A 17,274-nucleotide genomic window follows, 5' to 3' on the forward strand; every position below is an offset into this window, starting at 1 on the left:
GGAGGCTGCTGCACTCTCCCCCTCTCCCTGTCCCCTAACTCAGGCACACTCTCTCTCCCTCAAATAAAGCTTAAAAAAAAAAACACACCATCATGACGCAGGACAACAGATGCCCCCTCAACACCCTCCTCCCCCTCCCAGGACAGCTGTTTTTAACGCTTTCTGTCGTTTCTTCGGGAATTTACTTCCTGTTTCCAAACATTCCTGCTGTTGACTTCTGATGTGACGAGGCAGACTTCGGCCGCGGGCTTCCTCTCAGGCTGACAACGTGGCCCGTGGTGTGGGGCTTTCACACTTGGGAAGGGCATCGGTGCTCCCGTGACGTGGCTTCCTGCAGGGCTGAGGTGTTCGTGCAGCTTTGACGGTCGTCATGGCCCCTGTGCTCAGTAGCTCAGTGCTCAGCCCCCCACCCCACCGTCCTCCCCAGAGCGCCACGGAGTCCCTGGGACCCGGCACGTTCGCTCCACTTTCGGAAACCCCCTTCCTGGCGTCCCCTGGCCGCTGTGCTGGTTTGCACTGGTTGAGCTCAGGGACCCCTACTTCCCGCTCTCCAGGCTTGGCGTTTTATTTTCTAGATTACTCTCTCCTTTCTTTTTAATGTTTGTTTTAAACTGTGGTAGATGATGCACAACGTAGTTTACCATCGTAACTTCTTTTAAGTCCATAAAGAACTTCTGTTGAGTTGGCAGTTGTCGCCGTCAGTCAGCCCACAGTTCTTGTGCTTGGGCTTCTCTGAGCTCCACTTAACATGGACAGACGTCACAAACTCCCCACCTGTCATCTTTGGGATCCAGTTTCCTTGTCAGGGCCTGAGAAGTCAAACTGTAGGAACTACATGGGTTCTGCTTTTGGCAAATGATCTAAAAGTATTTTTCTTCCTTCTTTCTAATATTGAGGAGTCTCGTTACTCCCACTGCACTGCATGAGCCTCGCAGAGACTGTTGGGGGTCGTGTGGTCACCCCCGTGGGACACTTGCTGGGATAGAAGCGCTCTGGCCCTCCCCCGTCTCGGTGTAGCCGAACTCAGGTTCCGGACACCATGAACAACAGCGCCCATTTCCATCTAGAATGAGGCTTTTACCATCTTGCCTGTTTTCAGGTCTGCAGTTCAGTGGGATCAAATACATTGACGCTGCTGTGTCCCCATTATCACTGTCCCCTCCAGAACATCTTCATCCTGCGGAACTGATAGTCGGTCCCAGTGGAAGGACACTCCCCGCTCCCCTTCCCTTCACCCCTGGCCGCCACATCTCTACTGTGTCTCTACGGATTGTTCTGGGTGCCTCATCCTCTCAGTGGAAGGAACCGTGTGTTTCCTTTTGTGACTGGCTTATTTCCCTCAGCGGAATGTTCTTAATTAAAGGTTCATCCAGATTGTGGCATGGGTCAGAATATCCTTCCTTTTTAAGACTGAATATAGTCCATTGCGTGTATAGATCACATTTTTTAAAAAAGTATTTCTTAGAGCACAAGCAAGAGAGGGAGAGGGGGAAGCAGGCTCCCCACTGAGCAGGGAGCCTGATGAGGGGCTTGATCCCAGGACCCTGAGATCATGACCTGAGCTGAGGCGAGATGCTTAACCCACCGAGCCCCCCAGGCGCCTGACAGATGACATTTCGTGTACAAATTCACGTCCTGGATGCTTGAGCTACTACCTTTTGGCCACTGTGAGTAATGCTGCTGTGAACATGGGTGTGCACAGATCTTCAGGAACCTCCTTTGGCTTCTCTGGGGCATATGCCCAGAAGCAGCATTGCCGGCTCATACACTAATTCTCTGGTTAACTTTTTTTTTTTTTTTTAAGTTTTTATTTATCCATTAGACAGACAGTAGTAGACACAAGTAGGCAGAGAGGCAAGCAGAGAGAGGAAGGGAAGCAGGCTCCCTGCTGAGCAGAGAGCCCGATGCGGGGCTCGATCCCAGGACCCTGGGATCATGAGCTGAGCCAAAGGCAGAGGCTTTAACCCACTGAGCCACCCAGGCGCCCCTCTCTGGTTAACTCTTTGAAGAACCACTACACTGTTTCCTACAGTAACGTCATCAGTTTACACCCCACCAGCAGTCACAAAGGTTCCGACACTTGAGACTTTAAGACTGATTATTTTAGAGAGAGTGTGGGTGGGTGGGGAGGGTCAAAGGGAGAGAGAATCTCAAGTAGACTCTGCATTGACTGGGGGGAACCTGCTGCTTGGTTCAATTTCATGACCCTGAGATCCTGACCTGAGCCAAAGTCAAGAGTCAGACATTCAACTAACTGAGCCACCCACGCGCCCCGCGATTTTCTGTGGGGTTTTTTTTTTTGTTTTTTTTTTTAAAGATTTTATTTATTTATTTGACAGAGGGAGAGATCACAAGTAGGCAGGAAGGCAGGCAGAGAGAGAGAGGAAGGGAAGCAGGCTCCCCACGGAGCAGAGAGCCCGATGCGGGGCTCGATCCCAGGACCCTTGGGATCATGACCTGAGCCGAAGGCAGAGGCTTTAACCTCTGAGCCACCCAGGCGCCCCTTCTGTGGGTTTTTGATAATGGCCATCGTGATGGGTATGAAGTGGCATACCTTCTGTCTTGGTTTTTTTGGTGAGAAATGTTTTGCTGTTTTACCACTAATTTATTCTGTGCCCATTTTCGCTTGTGTGTAATCTAGACACTCCTATCCTTCAGTCCTTGGTTTTTTCACTTCTGATCATTCTCTCCCCACATTTTTTCCCTCTTATTTCTAGATCTTCTGTTCCGTATATTGGAACTCCTGAATTGATTGTCTGACTTTTTTCTTTGCTGTTACTCGTTTCTGTCCTCTTACCGTCTGTGGGGAGATTCACCTTCCCACCCTTGAACTGACTTTGTAAATTTTGTCTCTTTCATGAGGACATTCTTGTCCTCGGATTATTCTTTTGGTAGCATCCTCTTCATGACTCCTGAGTTCCTGTTGTTTCCTTTAGCCTCTGCCTCCCACATGTCCAGATATCCCACCCTTGACTGCTTAGATCTGAGCGAGGCATTTTTATAAAAGCCTACCGAGTGCCTGCAAGCCTGCCAGCGGCCGATTAGATCCGCAAACATCAGTGTATCTATCTATAGCTTTTTCCTCTGGGAACATGTAGTTTCTCTTTGCTTGGTGGCAGCTCCTGACATCCTAGGAGCTGAAAGCTTTGCTCTTAGTTATGAAGACTTGACTCAATCCCATGGTTCGGTGCCTTACCCTTGCCTCCCCAGATCTCCGGCTGTGGTGGTGGGAGCGGGTGAGGGTCCGACCTGCTTTTCGTAGCCTTCAGTCCTGTTTCCACTCACGCCCAACCTGTGTCTCTGTGGTTCTTGATGCCTCTGGTGGCTGAGGATTTTAAAGGATTCTTTGGGGGGTGAACTGGTTGCTTTTGACCCCCACCCCCACGCCACTACCCTTCCCAAACGCAGCAAAGGCAATTCTCAGCACTTTCATGTTTCCATACTTTGTATGTTAGCTTAGGAGCACACACATTTTCTAGTGTCATAGAAAATGGAGTGGGTGTTCTTTTCTCTTCCTGACTTTTGGAGAACTCCAGAAGAGTATCCTTGAAAAGCTGGCTACTGTAGAGTCACTGGGCTGTAGCGCCAGCTTTGTGGGAACACAGCAGGACTACAGGCTGGGCAGCCAGTCAGCTGCTTCCAGGAGCAGCTCTGTTGGGCTTCTGTCCTACAGATCTTACCTCACAGTTAAAGAACAATTTTAAACCTATTTCTGTGAAGTTTCTGCCCCTCCCCCACTAGTACTTGGACGGCAAGTACCTCCTGATCACATCACCTCCGTTTATTGAGGTCTTTGGCACCGGACCTTTTCCCTCCATCCCAGCCATTCATCTAGGTGACATGGCAATAGCTTAGTTCACACAGAGCCGTTTCGTGTCCTTCCCCGTCTTCTGAGGCGTGCTCACCAGCTCTCCCACAGCTGCCTCCCAGACCTGGTCATTGTTCCTGCCCCCAAAGGCGCAGATCGGGACTTTTTTCCCCCTCTTGGCTTGCTGGTTGTGTTCCAGCTAGTCTCCTGGAAAGGGGGCTTCTCCCATTGCCAGTCCTCACCTTTTCTTTCCCCTTCCTATTGAGTAACACAGCTCTGTCCTTCTGTTGCCGCCATCTAGCAAAACTCCAACTGTGGATGGAGGGGTTCGTGCTCGTTGCCTCCCTCACTGCCGATTCGAACAGCGAGATTACTTGTCTGGTGGGGGTGGGGCAGTGAATGTGTCTTAGTCATTCCTCTTAGTTCCAGCACATGGTATAGAGAGGTGGTATCCTCAAGACCGGCACACAGTACCTCACAGGACTGTAGAGTAAGTTGTGGAATGATCTGGTGAGGTATGGTGGGATAACCAGAGAAGTTCAGGGGCAGTGATGGGGGCGTAGTGTTCATAAGAGCACAAAGGAGTGCCGTCCATCTTTGAGGGTCAGAGAAAGTATAAGCTTGTACTGATTATTATCATTTGAGATCCTTATACATGACCTCCAATTATGCAATTATTTCTTACAGGCAACAAACAGGCATTTTCCACAGACTGTTACAGGGGCATATTTGAGTGGCGTTCGAGAAGCAAGCAAGATCGCAGCATTTTGAATAGAATTTGTCTGGACCCAGCTTTCTCCTGTGCCCCAAATGGTAAAGTTTGAAACACATGTTAAACCTCACTTCCATAAAACCAAACGGAAAACCTCTGAGAGCATCAGCCCCAAGAATCCTTTCGAAGCACTTAGATTTGCTTTTTCCACAGGTTGATTAGGGCTAAGTCTTCTGCATTTCAGAATAAGGCAGAAGAGAACCTTAAATTAAGATTTTGGGTAGGATTTCTTCCATGGTTGGAGACTCCCTTTAAATCTGACATTTTGTTGGACTCATCAGTTTTCAAACATTGAGAAACCAAGCAGCAATCATTAGAATACCAGATAAAGCCATGTATTTTTCTTCTGCGACAGTTGATTAGTATCTTTGCCAATGAGCCTTAAGACTCTCCTAGAGCTCCAATATTGAGCTTTTACTTAAAATTTAGATACAAATCTTTGTTTCAGATACAGCACAAACTCTTCAGCTGAAAGTAAATGAAACTTCTAGACTGTTTTATATTGTACATACTTCTTTCCATTGGGTTATTCAAAAATTTAAATTCAGGTATCTTTTGTGATACATTTTAGATTTGTGCACTCATTGGCAAAACAGCAAAATTTTCAATCCCTTAAACAGCACAGGTATTCTCTTACTTAGAATGGGATAGAGATAGTACAGTCTTCATACTTTAGGCCAGTGAGCATATGGCTCTTTTTCTAAGAGCCAAGTTGGGGTGGATGGTACACTTTAAAATAGCCTTACTTTTGGCAACCACTAGCAAAAAGATATTTCTTGTCAGAATACTTTAATAAAAACTCCCTCTACTGCCTCTTTTTAAAATAACAGATTCAAACTCTTAAGAGTATTTTTTACAGCATTATGTTTTCAGTATTCCATAGGCAGGTCCACTGGAAAACTGCAGAAAAATGTGATATCCTGGTAAATATTACACATTTAAAGCCATATCTTAAAAGCCTAAGAACATGGCAGATACATTTTCCTTTTTTCACACATGACAAAATAATTCATTTAAAACAATGATTTCAGGGTCGTCACGATGCTTATCTTGCCAAATTAGAAAAGTGGATGGTAACTTTAGTGCTTTTGTTTTAAAAAGTCTGAACAGTTCTTTCAATTATATTAGTCTGCTTCAAAAAGGGACTCAAAAGGATTTTAAAGACTTTGCAAAGTATTAGGTATTTTTAAAATTTAAAGTCCGCTTGTAAGTAGAAATAGTATTTTATGCAAACTTTACACAGAACTTAGACACATCCGTCCCCATCAGAGTATGATACAAACACAGAAAAAAAGCAAACAGCAGTAAATCGGTTTCAAAGTTGGGTTAACACAGCAAAATGCTGAGATTTAGAGTCCCTGGTACTGACTGGGAAGTATTCTGCTTTAAAATACTATGTATTAAAATGTTTAAAGAATAGCATGTGTTCAGTGGTAAATGCAAAGTATTTTAAGTTTGAAATGGCTCACAAGTGTTTAGTCTCTGGGCACTTAAACTTGTACTGTGCTTTAAGCGAACCTCGTTAGCTGAAGTACAGTAAATGTGTATGTAAAAAATGTCCTGTCTTAAGTGACATCATTTGACTTTTTTTTCGTTAAGGAACCACGGTACTTTTCCTCTTGATTATGGTTTTTCACTGAGGATTTTGTAACTGAATAGCAGTGAATACACACGGTTTCAACTGCAGATTGTGAACAGCTGGTTGTGTATAACTACTTAATAAAAACTAGGCTTGTTTTTCAAATACTCTGTGTACTGTATAGTGACGAGTGCACTCGATTCAGCTACGCCTTCCCCGGGAACTTGCATGCAACCTCACCCGTCCCCTCTCCTCCAAACCTTCTGTAGACTTTGTTTTTAGTTCCTGGGTCTTACTCTGCTCACCCCCTTTCAAGTAAATGATCTAAAATAAACAGTTGGTAACTGTACTCACCTACCTTCTGTGAGAGCACTTCCTGGTTTTCCTTGGTGACCTCTCCATCGTGTACGCGCTCATGTAACCGTGGGCCGTTATCACTGAACAGCACTCCAAATTAACTGGGACCGTGGGGCTAAATCCACCTAAAAACCTGTTCTGAATTCCTCAGCTGGGGGGAAATGCTACAAGAACCATAAGACAGTAATGCAGGAGACAAGAGCATGGATTTATTATTTTTATTGACAAGGTTTATAGGAACAAATTAAATATTTAAAATCAAAGGCCAATTCTTGGGTCTCATTTAGTTGTTTACTCCATTCATTTGCATTTATCAATAAACAAGTCAAACCTGTTAAATCTAACAGTCAACACACACCACTTTTATGGATGGATTTTTATTTTAAATGCTCAACTGGTTTATCAAAGGCCTAGTTCTCTCATAAGTAGCATTGTTTTACTTTAAAATTCAGAGATTATTCAATAAACTGATTAAGACAATTTAAAAGACAAAATAGTCTCATTCAGGAGTGATCCGTATACTGATCACCTAGAATCCTGATTGGCCAAAATTTAAAACCCAAAAGCCCTGATTCCACTAATACATTAAACTTCTTTAATGTTAAAAATAAGTCTTTTATCACTTTTGAGAAATATTGTGTCAGAGATACCCACTATTGCCTACACATTATCTTCTAGCATTATACTTGGTACATTTATCATAATTATAAAGGTGGCCCGGTTTCCTGTAAATATCAGCATTTTATATGGGCAAAAGCAGTTAATAAAAATCAGTTCATTTATTATAAGCCAAATGTGCTTGTACTTACTCCCACCCTGTCCCCAAATTTTGAAGTTCTGATGTATTGATTTGGTTGATCTCTAATATAAAATGTATCTACAGACACTTGCAGAATTAACACTAAAACTACAAACTGATGACACTTCTGAGGCAAAGCAGAGAACGGTCTGTTCCTTCAGTGTTTTCCCCACTGAATTCTGACTTTCACTGCTCAGTCATACCATATGGCCGAACACTGACATTTCATAGTTTATAACTGTAAAGATACCTACCTAGAGGAGTTTAAAAAGTGATCTGCACAAAAGAAATAAAAAAACTATATACAACAAATTTGTTTTTAAAAATACAAAAATAACATCTGTCACTTTTGTCATGCTGACAATTTGACATATATACACATGCAGAAAATTTCCAATGTAATCTCAGTAGCTGAAGCCTGTGTATTTTTAATATGATGAACACACCGCCACTGACAGATGTGTATTCAAAATATTTCGTGTACTAAATACTGCCATAGTCTCTGCATGTATAAATGTCAGTTTGTTTGTTCTACGTGATTAAAAGTATGTCCGAAACAAGCGACTCCTACTAAGCGCACTAAAAACTACAACAGTTCGAGAATCTACGATCTCATATAAAGAAATCCAAAATGTACAAAATACAGCTATAAAAGCAAGGAACAGTTACTGCCATGCAAAATTTTAAACTAAAAACTGCATAGAAATGCAATTTAAAACAACAAACTCAAATTTACTTAACACTCAAGATAAAAAGATCGGCAATAAGTTCTACCAACACAATGCCTGCAGGTATTTAGAAAAGGAAATACATTCTCTTTGCTGGTATAATGGTATAAATCAGATCTTTACATCCACGGGACAAGTCATCTGTCTCCTCTGCCTCAGGAAATCAGCTGCAATGAGAGAAACATCATTTTCCTATGCCCAAAGCACATCAGAAACACAAAAATCATATACCCCCCCCCCAAATTTTTAAACTGTGACCTTGGGAAATCTGTAGGGACCAATATCAAACTCTAGCTACTGTGAATCTTCTGCCTCTGGGGGACAGCAACTGTGCTCATGTGGCTGTGGGAGTACTGGGGACACCCCCAGCTGCCCACGTACACTGCGAGCCTGACACTGCTTTAGTCACTACTGTTCGGACTGTATTTTTAAGCTTTACAATGGGAAAAATATTTTCCCCACCTATCTTGAAAAAATTTTAGGGTCAAATGATAAATTTAGTGACATGAATATTTTGAAAAATATGCAGTATTTGATATACATCATTCCTTTGTCTTAGATGTTCAAAAATGACCAAAATTAGAAAAGATGGAGATACTTACCTCTTTAACAGTTGTTTTTATGAAATCTTTTCTTTCAGTTAAATCATAAGCAGGATAATTTTCATATACCTATGGTAAAAAGGAAAAGGTTAAAAATAGATTTAGAAATCCAGTGATAGGCTTTACACCTTCGGATAAAGAAACGGAGGCTGCGTGCGAACAGCTGCGCGTGCGCTCAGGGTTCTCGCTCACCAGACCCAAAACAAGCAGACGGTAAATCGGCGTGTGAACACTCTCACTGTTGTACACGCTACTGGGAATCTCAGCGGAGCTAACAGACGCAGGCGAGGCCAACACTCCGATCTCAGGTAAGGGGACTAAGCTCTTTATATTGGCGGGTTCTGTCCGATGTTTCCTAGAGACTCCCTTACGCCTCTGTTACGTCCTCCAACACGACTGAGGCTCCTCAACTTGAACTCTGACGAGCCTCGGCCTCCACTCCACCACTCCATCCCCTCCCCCAAGTGAAATCCCCGAGATCCGGGTGGTCTCAGGAGTGCTCTACTCCTAGACCTTTCCAGATATCCCTCTCTTCTGTCAACTGGCTCCCACAGCCTAACTTGACGGTGACTCCTGGGCTGACTGCATTCGCACCACAGGCCTCACTCCTGAGACGCCGTGAAGGTAAGGACAGTTTTTCAGTGAAGGGACAGACAGTAAATGGTTTCAGCTTTTCCAGGAACAGTTTCCGTCACAACCACTCCGCTATGACACTGCGGTGTGAAAGGTGCCACAGACACGCTGGAAAGAATGGATGTGCTTGTTGTCACATTAAACTATTTACAAAAGCAGGTGGGAAGATAGATCCAGCCCACAGGCTGTGGTCCGCCAATTCCTGCGAAGAATCAATCATTTACATCACTCCAGTCGTCCCCCCTCGTTCTTCCCCTGCACAGCTCTGGCCTGGAACGGGTCTACCTACCAACTTCTCTACACAACTTTTAAAGGACGGGTCCCGGGGCGCCTGGGTGGTTCAGTTGGTTAAGCATCTGCCTTCAGCTCAGGGACCCCGAGTCGGGCTCCCTGCTCAATGGGGCGTCTGCTCCCTCTGCCCCTCACCCCACTTGTTCTCTCTCAAATCAATAAAATCTTTGGGAAAAAAAAAAAAAAAAAGAATGAAAGACTGGTCCCATTTCAAGTTCTTGGTGTCCAACACTGGAGCCTCTCTAGCAATCCCTCCAAATACTTTATCAGCTGCTCCTGCATTCCTGTCGATGGCCTTTTCATCCCTCCCTTTTGCTCTTGGCCAAGAAGCCACCATTTTGCATTCCTTCAACTTTCTGACATACCTCTTCCCCTCTAGCTTGTTTGTATCTGGATCTATCAATATCCCCCATGTCCTTTACCTCTGCCAGGACCCTTTCCAGAACTCTCCCCTGCCATCCCAGCACCGTCTCCAAGCCTAATATATGCATGTGCTTTCTCTCCATGACCTTCTTAAAAATCTTTCATCACTTGTATCCCCACCTCCCATTTAGCTACGATTTCCTTTCTAAAGCAAGCTGCTCAAAACAGAAACTTTAATTTATTCACTTTCCTCCCTAGTAATTCCTTCTCAATCCAATGGTAAATAACCCTTGCATTTACCGTCCTCGAAATTCCTCTTACTACGTGAATGATTATCTCCTACTTGCTGAGTCCAAAAAACCCCACAAGTCCTCCTCACCTGACCTCTCCATGTTGTTAATAATCCCCTCAAAAAATTACATAAAGTGTCGGGGCGCCTGGGTGGCTCAGTGGGTTAAAGCCTCTGCCTTCAGCTCAGGTCATGATCTCAGGGTCCTGGGATCGAGCCCCGCACTGGGCTCCTCTGCTCTGCAGGGAGCCTGCTTCCCCTTCTCTCTCTCTGCCTGCCTCTCTGCCTACTTGTGATCTCTGTCTGTCAAAGTAAATAAATAAATAAATCTTAAAAAAAAAAAATTACATAAAATGTCTTCACAAAAGTTAAAGGCACAGAACTCCTCTCTCTCCACTCTGCCCTTGTCCCTCCCCTCAGAGGAAACCAGTTATCGGTTTGCTGTGTATTCTTCCAGACCTTTAAAAACAAGTTTTTACACAAACACATAAATGTATCAATGGCAGTATTGTCTTCGGTATTTACATAGATGGGTAATAGTCTATATGTTTTAAAAAAAGTTGACAATCCCTGGGAGGTTTTTCCATGTTCTTTTGAACTGCTACATAAAATTCCAAAAATACCAATGTACGAGTTTAAACATTTCCCTATCGATGGCCAGTTAGGTTCTGATTTTTCAATATTAACAGACATGCTGAACATTACTGTAATCATTCTGTGCAGATGTGACTATGTCTTTAGCACAGAGACCTAGAAATGGAATTGCTAGGTTAAAGGGCATTTGCAATTTAAATTTTAAGATACTACTTAATTGTTCTCCAAAGTTGTTACAACTTTAAGCATGAGTATGTCTCCCTATACCCTTGCCAAGCATGAAAACTTTTAGTATTCATATTTTGTAAGCTAATAAGCAAAAATATTTAAACTTTTATCTTCAAGTAGGGAAAGTGTGTTTTCGTGTTTACAGGGCATTTCTAGCCCCCTCCCTGAACCCTAGCTGTTCTCCATAGCCCTTGCCCATTGTGCTCTGGAGGGCATGACCTTCCCCTTCTGGAAACTGTCTCCCCTCTTTCTCGGCTTTGACAGCACCTCTCTACAGTTTTCATATTTTGTAGAAATCACTTCTCAACTCTGATATGAGTGGTTTCCAGGACTTTGTCCTTTGCTTACCTCTATCTTCTTGCCTGGGCCACCTTATCTAATCTAGGCTTCTGGATTTAACTCCCAGCAGTACCCCAGTCTGTCTCTCCTACCCTGGAAGAATTACAATGGTCACAGTTTCTCCCACTTGGATGTTCCCGGCACCTCATCTCATTATGTCTAGAACAAAGCTTCTTTTTTTCAGAATGTACCCTTTGTCTGTTCCCTAGATGGTTAATGTGGCCGCACCCTAACACCCACAGCTGAGCCAACGCTCACCAGGCTCTCTTGATTTCTGACTTGGTTATGGCCACCCTGTAACTTTGATTATAACCAACCGGGGTTTCATGACTATCATCCCATTCTTTATTCTGTCCTCAATTTGTCTGGGATGACTCTCAAAAATCAGATTGTGTTGGCCCCTGACGATCAGCTCCCAATACCCCACTGAGCCTCCCAATTCTCCCATTAATTTCAGGGAAAAAACTAAACTCTGCAGTAAGACATGTATGAGTTCTACGAAACTTGTCCTTTTCTTCCCTAACTCCTGTGAAGACTTCTTTCCAACTCTAGTCTTCAGCCAAAGAAATTACTATTCCTTGTGGTCACTGTCCTATTTTATGCACATGTGTCCATGTTGCTCGACTGTATGGCGCAGCTGATGCTCTAGGATCGCTTTCCCCCTCCCAGGCCCAAGCAGGTGCAGTTTCTTCTGTGGCGGTGTGCCACCTTCTGCACTCTTCCAGTCCAGTCCTTACCAACTGTCCCCAACTCATTGCAACAGCCATCTCCTATCTCAACAGCAAGCCCCCAACAGCCAAGTAATAGATTTCCCGGCTTTACCCCCAAATCCATCCCAGTGCCTGGTACACAGTATGGCTCAGTGAATGTTAAATGAATAAACAAAACAATTATCAAGGTCTTAAAAAAGTATGTAATATTTCACCTTCAGTACATTTGAAATTTTAATTTGGTTTAACCATGACACACTAGATTCTAAAATCTCCCAATTTTGATCTAGGGTATGGAATCTCTATGGAATCATATTCAAGACTAGGACATTTTATTTTCTGCGTTATCAGAAAAACTTCTCACAGAAGTCTGAGCTAAAATCCTGATCTATAGCGTCTTATAACAGTAATGCTGAAAATAAGGTGGAACATGAGATTGTCTTTTAAAAGACCCATTTATTTAAGTAATCTTAATCTCTACACCCAACATGGGGCTCAAACTCACGATCCCAAGGATCAAGAGTCAGAGGCTCCTCCAACTGAGCGAGCCAGGCGCCCCGAGACTGCTCTTCTAAATTAACATAACCTAAGGATGCATCAGTAAAAATAGTTTCCAGATCAGGAAAAGCAAGTTTTCTCTGTGGTTTGGAATGTATCACTTCAACTTTCCTCGCTGTGCACATCCTGCTGTTATTTATGAAGTAATTTCAATAGGGCAGAGACTTCGACTGACTGAAAGCAGCATCCCAGCACCATGAGGACGCCTGGCATGTAACAGATCAGCAGACATTTCGTGAGTGAACACATCCACACAAGAATCCTGCTTTTTGAACTGAGGGCTGAGTGGAATAATTTTTCAAATAAAAGCAAAATGATGCAAGTATTTGTCCAGTTACCTCCTTGCAAATCTGCTTCATCGTGACTTCCTCCAAGTTGGCACTGGCCAGTAACTTCTTCACGGTTTCCTTTAACTCTTCATCTGTAGGAGGTTTCTTTAATTTTTTAATTAAAGGTTCATCATCTGAACTATCCTCGGATTCACTTTCTAAAAGTAAGATAAGCTTTCATTAGATTCTCAAAAGGGTTATCCAGTAAGAGGATACATCACCACTCCACAAATTAGGCGCATAACATCCACTGACATTTTTGTCAATTTTGAAAAATTACAATTATTAAAAAAAACTGGTATACCTTCCCCCCCACCCCAGGCAATTTTCTTGTCAGTTTATTTGCCACACACACTTCAAAACTGTTAGAGCACATGAGTTCTACCTTGAGAGTTGCTGAAAATGTGTCATTCTAACATACCTTTTTTGGAACTGTTTTGATTCTTCTTGGTGGTGCTGCTATCTGCCTTCTTAACATTAGCACTTTTTACGGTTTTCTTACTTTTAGAAGTGGCTTTCTGTTTAGGTTTTTCTCTTTTAGAGGTCTTTTTCGGTGGCTGGTGGAAAGGAAAGCAAACAACATTTACCGATGAGATTCATTCCTCTATTCCTCTGTACCTCTCAACACTATTAGAGAAAATTAATGTACTCAACATCACCAATGAGAAGTTATTACTAGTCATCAACTTGAGATAACCAATACCCTCAAACTTCACTTCATCCAAACACAAAACTAGACACAAGAATCAAACACTAAAAATAAGACGCCCAAATTTTACAAACTATAGACCGGAAATTTTATATGCATTGCCTTAATCTCAAAAAATACCTCTAGAATATAGATGCTATTAATATTCTTCTACTGTCTCCCGGCTAGGATGGAAGTTCCATGAGGACCACGATTTTCTTTTTTTTAACACTCAAGTTCACTGAGGTATCCCTAACTCCTAAAATACTGCACCACGGACAGCAGTTGCTCAGTAACTATTTCTGAACATTTGAGGAGACTAAGGCTTGAGAGGTACTTTGCTCACAGCCACATATTTAACAAAATACGTAAGTGAGGTTCAACTAGATCTGACTCCAGAACTTATTTTCTTCAATACTGATTCACAGCTGATTAAACAAAAGCAAAGTATATACACATGGATAGGTTAAAATGACAAAATTTTAATTTATACTTTGTCCCAACTATGGTCTCTGAAATTGGGGAACATTAATTCATTTAATTAATTTCCCCAAAGTAGAAGCATCTTATATAAACAAATATAACCTAAAATCTCATCTCTATACCCCCAAAATACTTCAAATCACTTCTGACAGAATGGCTCTCCAAATGTTTTACACTTACAATTCTGATTATAATTCTTAAAAAAAAAAAAAGATGGATATTGGTTTGAAAAAACTCTTGAAGAAAGTTAAAGTACACAGACCGATCTGTTCCAGGAGTTAAGTGGGCTCAGCTGCGGCTCTTTCCTCCGGGCACACTGTCGTCGCTACGTATGCACCGCAGGCCACCCGCAGCGGCAGCCTGTCTTACCGCGGACACATTCGGGTGGCGGGCAGCTGGCTAACCTCGCTAATTTAACTGCCGCTAAGAAAGTGCATTTGAGAGGTAGCAAGGGGTCGAAACGCTTCCTAAAAGTAAAGTATATGAACTCCACCTATGCATTATTATTTAGAGGCCGTTTTCACTTATTTCCTAATTCTCGGAGGTGTTCCAAATATTGGGGGGTGCTCGACAGGTTATCACTGGTTCATCAATTCTCTATGACTAACTTGAACTAAGTTTTATTAAGTTTCCACCTAATTCATAAGAAACACATTAAAAACACATTCTAAAAGGGAACACTAAAATTTCCTAAGTTCTGTTAGTGTATTTCATACATAGAATAATCACTATTATGTATCACATTTTAGTCAAAGTTCAATAAAACCTGACCTGTAGGTGACTGAAATACTTTACAAGAAAGTAAGAAAGAGTTGGGGAGGGTAAGCATTATTACCTGATCCCCATCCAAATTAGATAATTAGAATTACATAGTTAAAATACTTCCAGAGCCTTATTTTAAGGCCAGGGCATATATAGCTATCATTAAAATTTTACAAGGCACACAATATGGCACCACTTTAAAACCAGCAAATCGGGAGTAGTGCTAGTTTGACAAAGTATAAAAATTCATAGTAATTAAAAAAATTGATAGTGATAAAGGAGAATCAAGCCATGTCCACAAGACGTCACCACTGGACAAACACAAAGAATTAAAACTATGCTTCTTTCTGTATCTCACATCATCATCTAGCAGGGACAGTGTTCCCTAGTTTAAGTGAACAACCAGCCTATTAAGAGAAACACTGTACACATATGGTCACACGCACTATAGAAACCTAATGGGTAGGAGTGTAGGCTCTGAAGGATCGCTGCCTGGTTTCGGGTTCTGGCCCCAGTTCCTTCATTTACAAAGTGAGGGAAATGTGATAGTACTTAAAGATTTTTATGGGAAGTAAAGGCATTAATACATGGAAACTACTTTTAATGGTGCCAGACTCATAGGAAATGGTGAATGAGTATTAGTTATTATTACTATCACCAGTGATTCTTTTTGTAAAGAAATTCTTTAATTAAACAAATGCAATCACTTGTAAGTTTTAAATTTTTCTTTAAAAGCAAGGCACATATAGAGACTAGATACACAGAACCAAAGCAGTAAGATAGCTCAGTGACCCCTGTGTTAACTAACCATGGTGCACTGTGCTTATTTCAGTACATTCTGGAGACAGCTCTGAACCCACAAACATCCAGCCCTGTAATAATAAACTGTGTCATTTATACCGGATTTCACTTATCTTTAGTAACCAGTTACAAGTTCTTCTGTGACAAACTGGAAGCAGGAATTCAGAAAAGCGATAAATGTTGGCATGGAGTAGCAGTGAAAAGGGAGTAGTAAAATTAACCAAACTCTACAGAACTACCTATCTTCAGGTTTCGTCCTGAGCACAAGAGGCAATCAGAGTAAGTCCCATTAGCCTTGCAGATGAACCCAGTCATCTCCACGCTGCCCTAATGGCAAACCAGAGGTCCATACAGGAGGAGGCTGCTCTGAACAGTGGGGCATCCCAAGGACCTGGTGCTGGGACACAACGGACATTCTCTGGTAGGGGAGGCAAATGTGAATAATCTGGTATTTTGGAGGTAAAGAGGCCCGGAGAGCTGAGAAAAAGAGTGAAAGTGTGCCCACTTATACTCTACAGGAACGTTCAAATCCTCATTACTTCACTTACTCCTTTCCTCTACTTAGGAAAATCTCCCTCATGAGTCTGAATCCAGCCCACCGGTCACTTCCCCTGAATCTTTCATTTTATCACCAACTGACTAATCTGTGGCCTCAGACCTGGCCTACAATTCACATATCCCTACTTCATGCGAAGCAGTGAGTAAGAACACAGGTTTGAGCCAAACTTCCTGGTTCAAATCCTGACTCTACTATGACTGATTTTGTATTCTCAAGCCAATCACTTACCTTCCCCGGACCTGTTTCCTCATCTGTAAAATGGAGGTAATAACACCAGACTTTGCTGAATTTAAGATTTTTTTTTTTCCCCAAATTTTTTCATCTCAGCAGTATCTGACTGGAGTGCATTTTATAATTTACATTAAAATGACGCCTTAAGGCACTGAAAATTCCATGAACTCTGGCCATATCTGTAGAATTGTTGTGAGGATCAAATGAGTAAATATAATGCAGCAGAGAAAATAAACATTAAATATATAGCTTTATTAAACTAGTTACTTACAGCCTGTTTTCCCACCCTATCACAGGTTTTTTTTTTTTTTTTAATTTTATTTATTTCAGAGAGAGAGAGAGAGAGAGAGACAGCGAGAGCGGGAACACAAAGTAGGGAGAGTGGGAGAGGGAGAAGCAGGGAGCCTAATGCAGGACTTGATCCCAGGACCCCGGGATCATGACCTGAGCCAAAAGCAGACACATCGCGACTGAGCCACCTGAGCACCCCTTTATCACAAGTTTCTAAGGGTATATTTGACAATCTCCATGAGAAGAGACACCTGACTGCCTTATTTATCTCCATCAGTCCCCAGCAACCTTAAAAATGTTTAGCATAAAGCAGCCATTTAAATATTTGTCATGTTCATCTCTGTATCATTTTTAGGATGTGGTTTACTTGTACTCTGAACCCAGGACGTGGTTAAAATGTAATTAAAAGGAAAAAGAAAAAGGCATCTCTATAGTCCTGCTTTCACATACACTATCTTATATGAACTTAAAAAAAAAAAT

At 42.3% G+C, this 17,274-nt stretch overlaps 2 protein-coding genes across 3 annotated transcripts in view; one reads left to right on the forward strand and one right to left on the reverse strand.

Annotated features, from left to right (window-relative positions):
* The window catches only part of KDM1B (lysine demethylase 1B), a 61,348-nt gene extending 55,024 nt beyond the window's left edge, over positions 1-6,324 (forward strand). For both annotated transcript variants that reach the window (XM_032861621.1, XM_032861620.1), the window contains one exon: positions 4,496-6,324. In XM_032861621.1, coding sequence (XP_032717512.1) covers positions 4,496-4,579 — 84 coding nt within the window. In that variant the 3' untranslated portion in view covers positions 4,580-6,324. The remainder of the gene's footprint in view (positions 1-4,495) is intronic.
* A 395-nt stretch (positions 6,325-6,719) lies between these two features.
* DEK (DEK proto-oncogene) overlaps positions 6,720-17,274 on the reverse strand; it is a 32,878-nt gene continuing 22,323 nt past the window's right edge. The window contains exons 8-11 of the mRNA XM_032861622.1: positions 13,401-13,536; positions 12,989-13,137; positions 8,646-8,714; positions 6,720-8,210 (exon numbers count right to left, since the gene is read on the reverse strand). Coding sequence (XP_032717513.1) covers positions 8,199-8,210; positions 8,646-8,714; positions 12,989-13,137; positions 13,401-13,536 — 366 coding nt within the window. The 3' untranslated portion in view covers positions 6,720-8,198. The remainder of the gene's footprint in view (positions 8,211-8,645; positions 8,715-12,988; positions 13,138-13,400; positions 13,537-17,274) is intronic.

Source organism: Lontra canadensis, unplaced genomic scaffold (assembly GCF_010015895.1).
Source record: "Lontra canadensis isolate GAN:19392208 unplaced genomic scaffold, GSC_riverotter_1.0 scaffold21, whole genome shotgun sequence".
Classification (NCBI taxonomy): Eukaryota; Metazoa; Chordata; class Mammalia; order Carnivora; family Mustelidae; genus Lontra; species Lontra canadensis.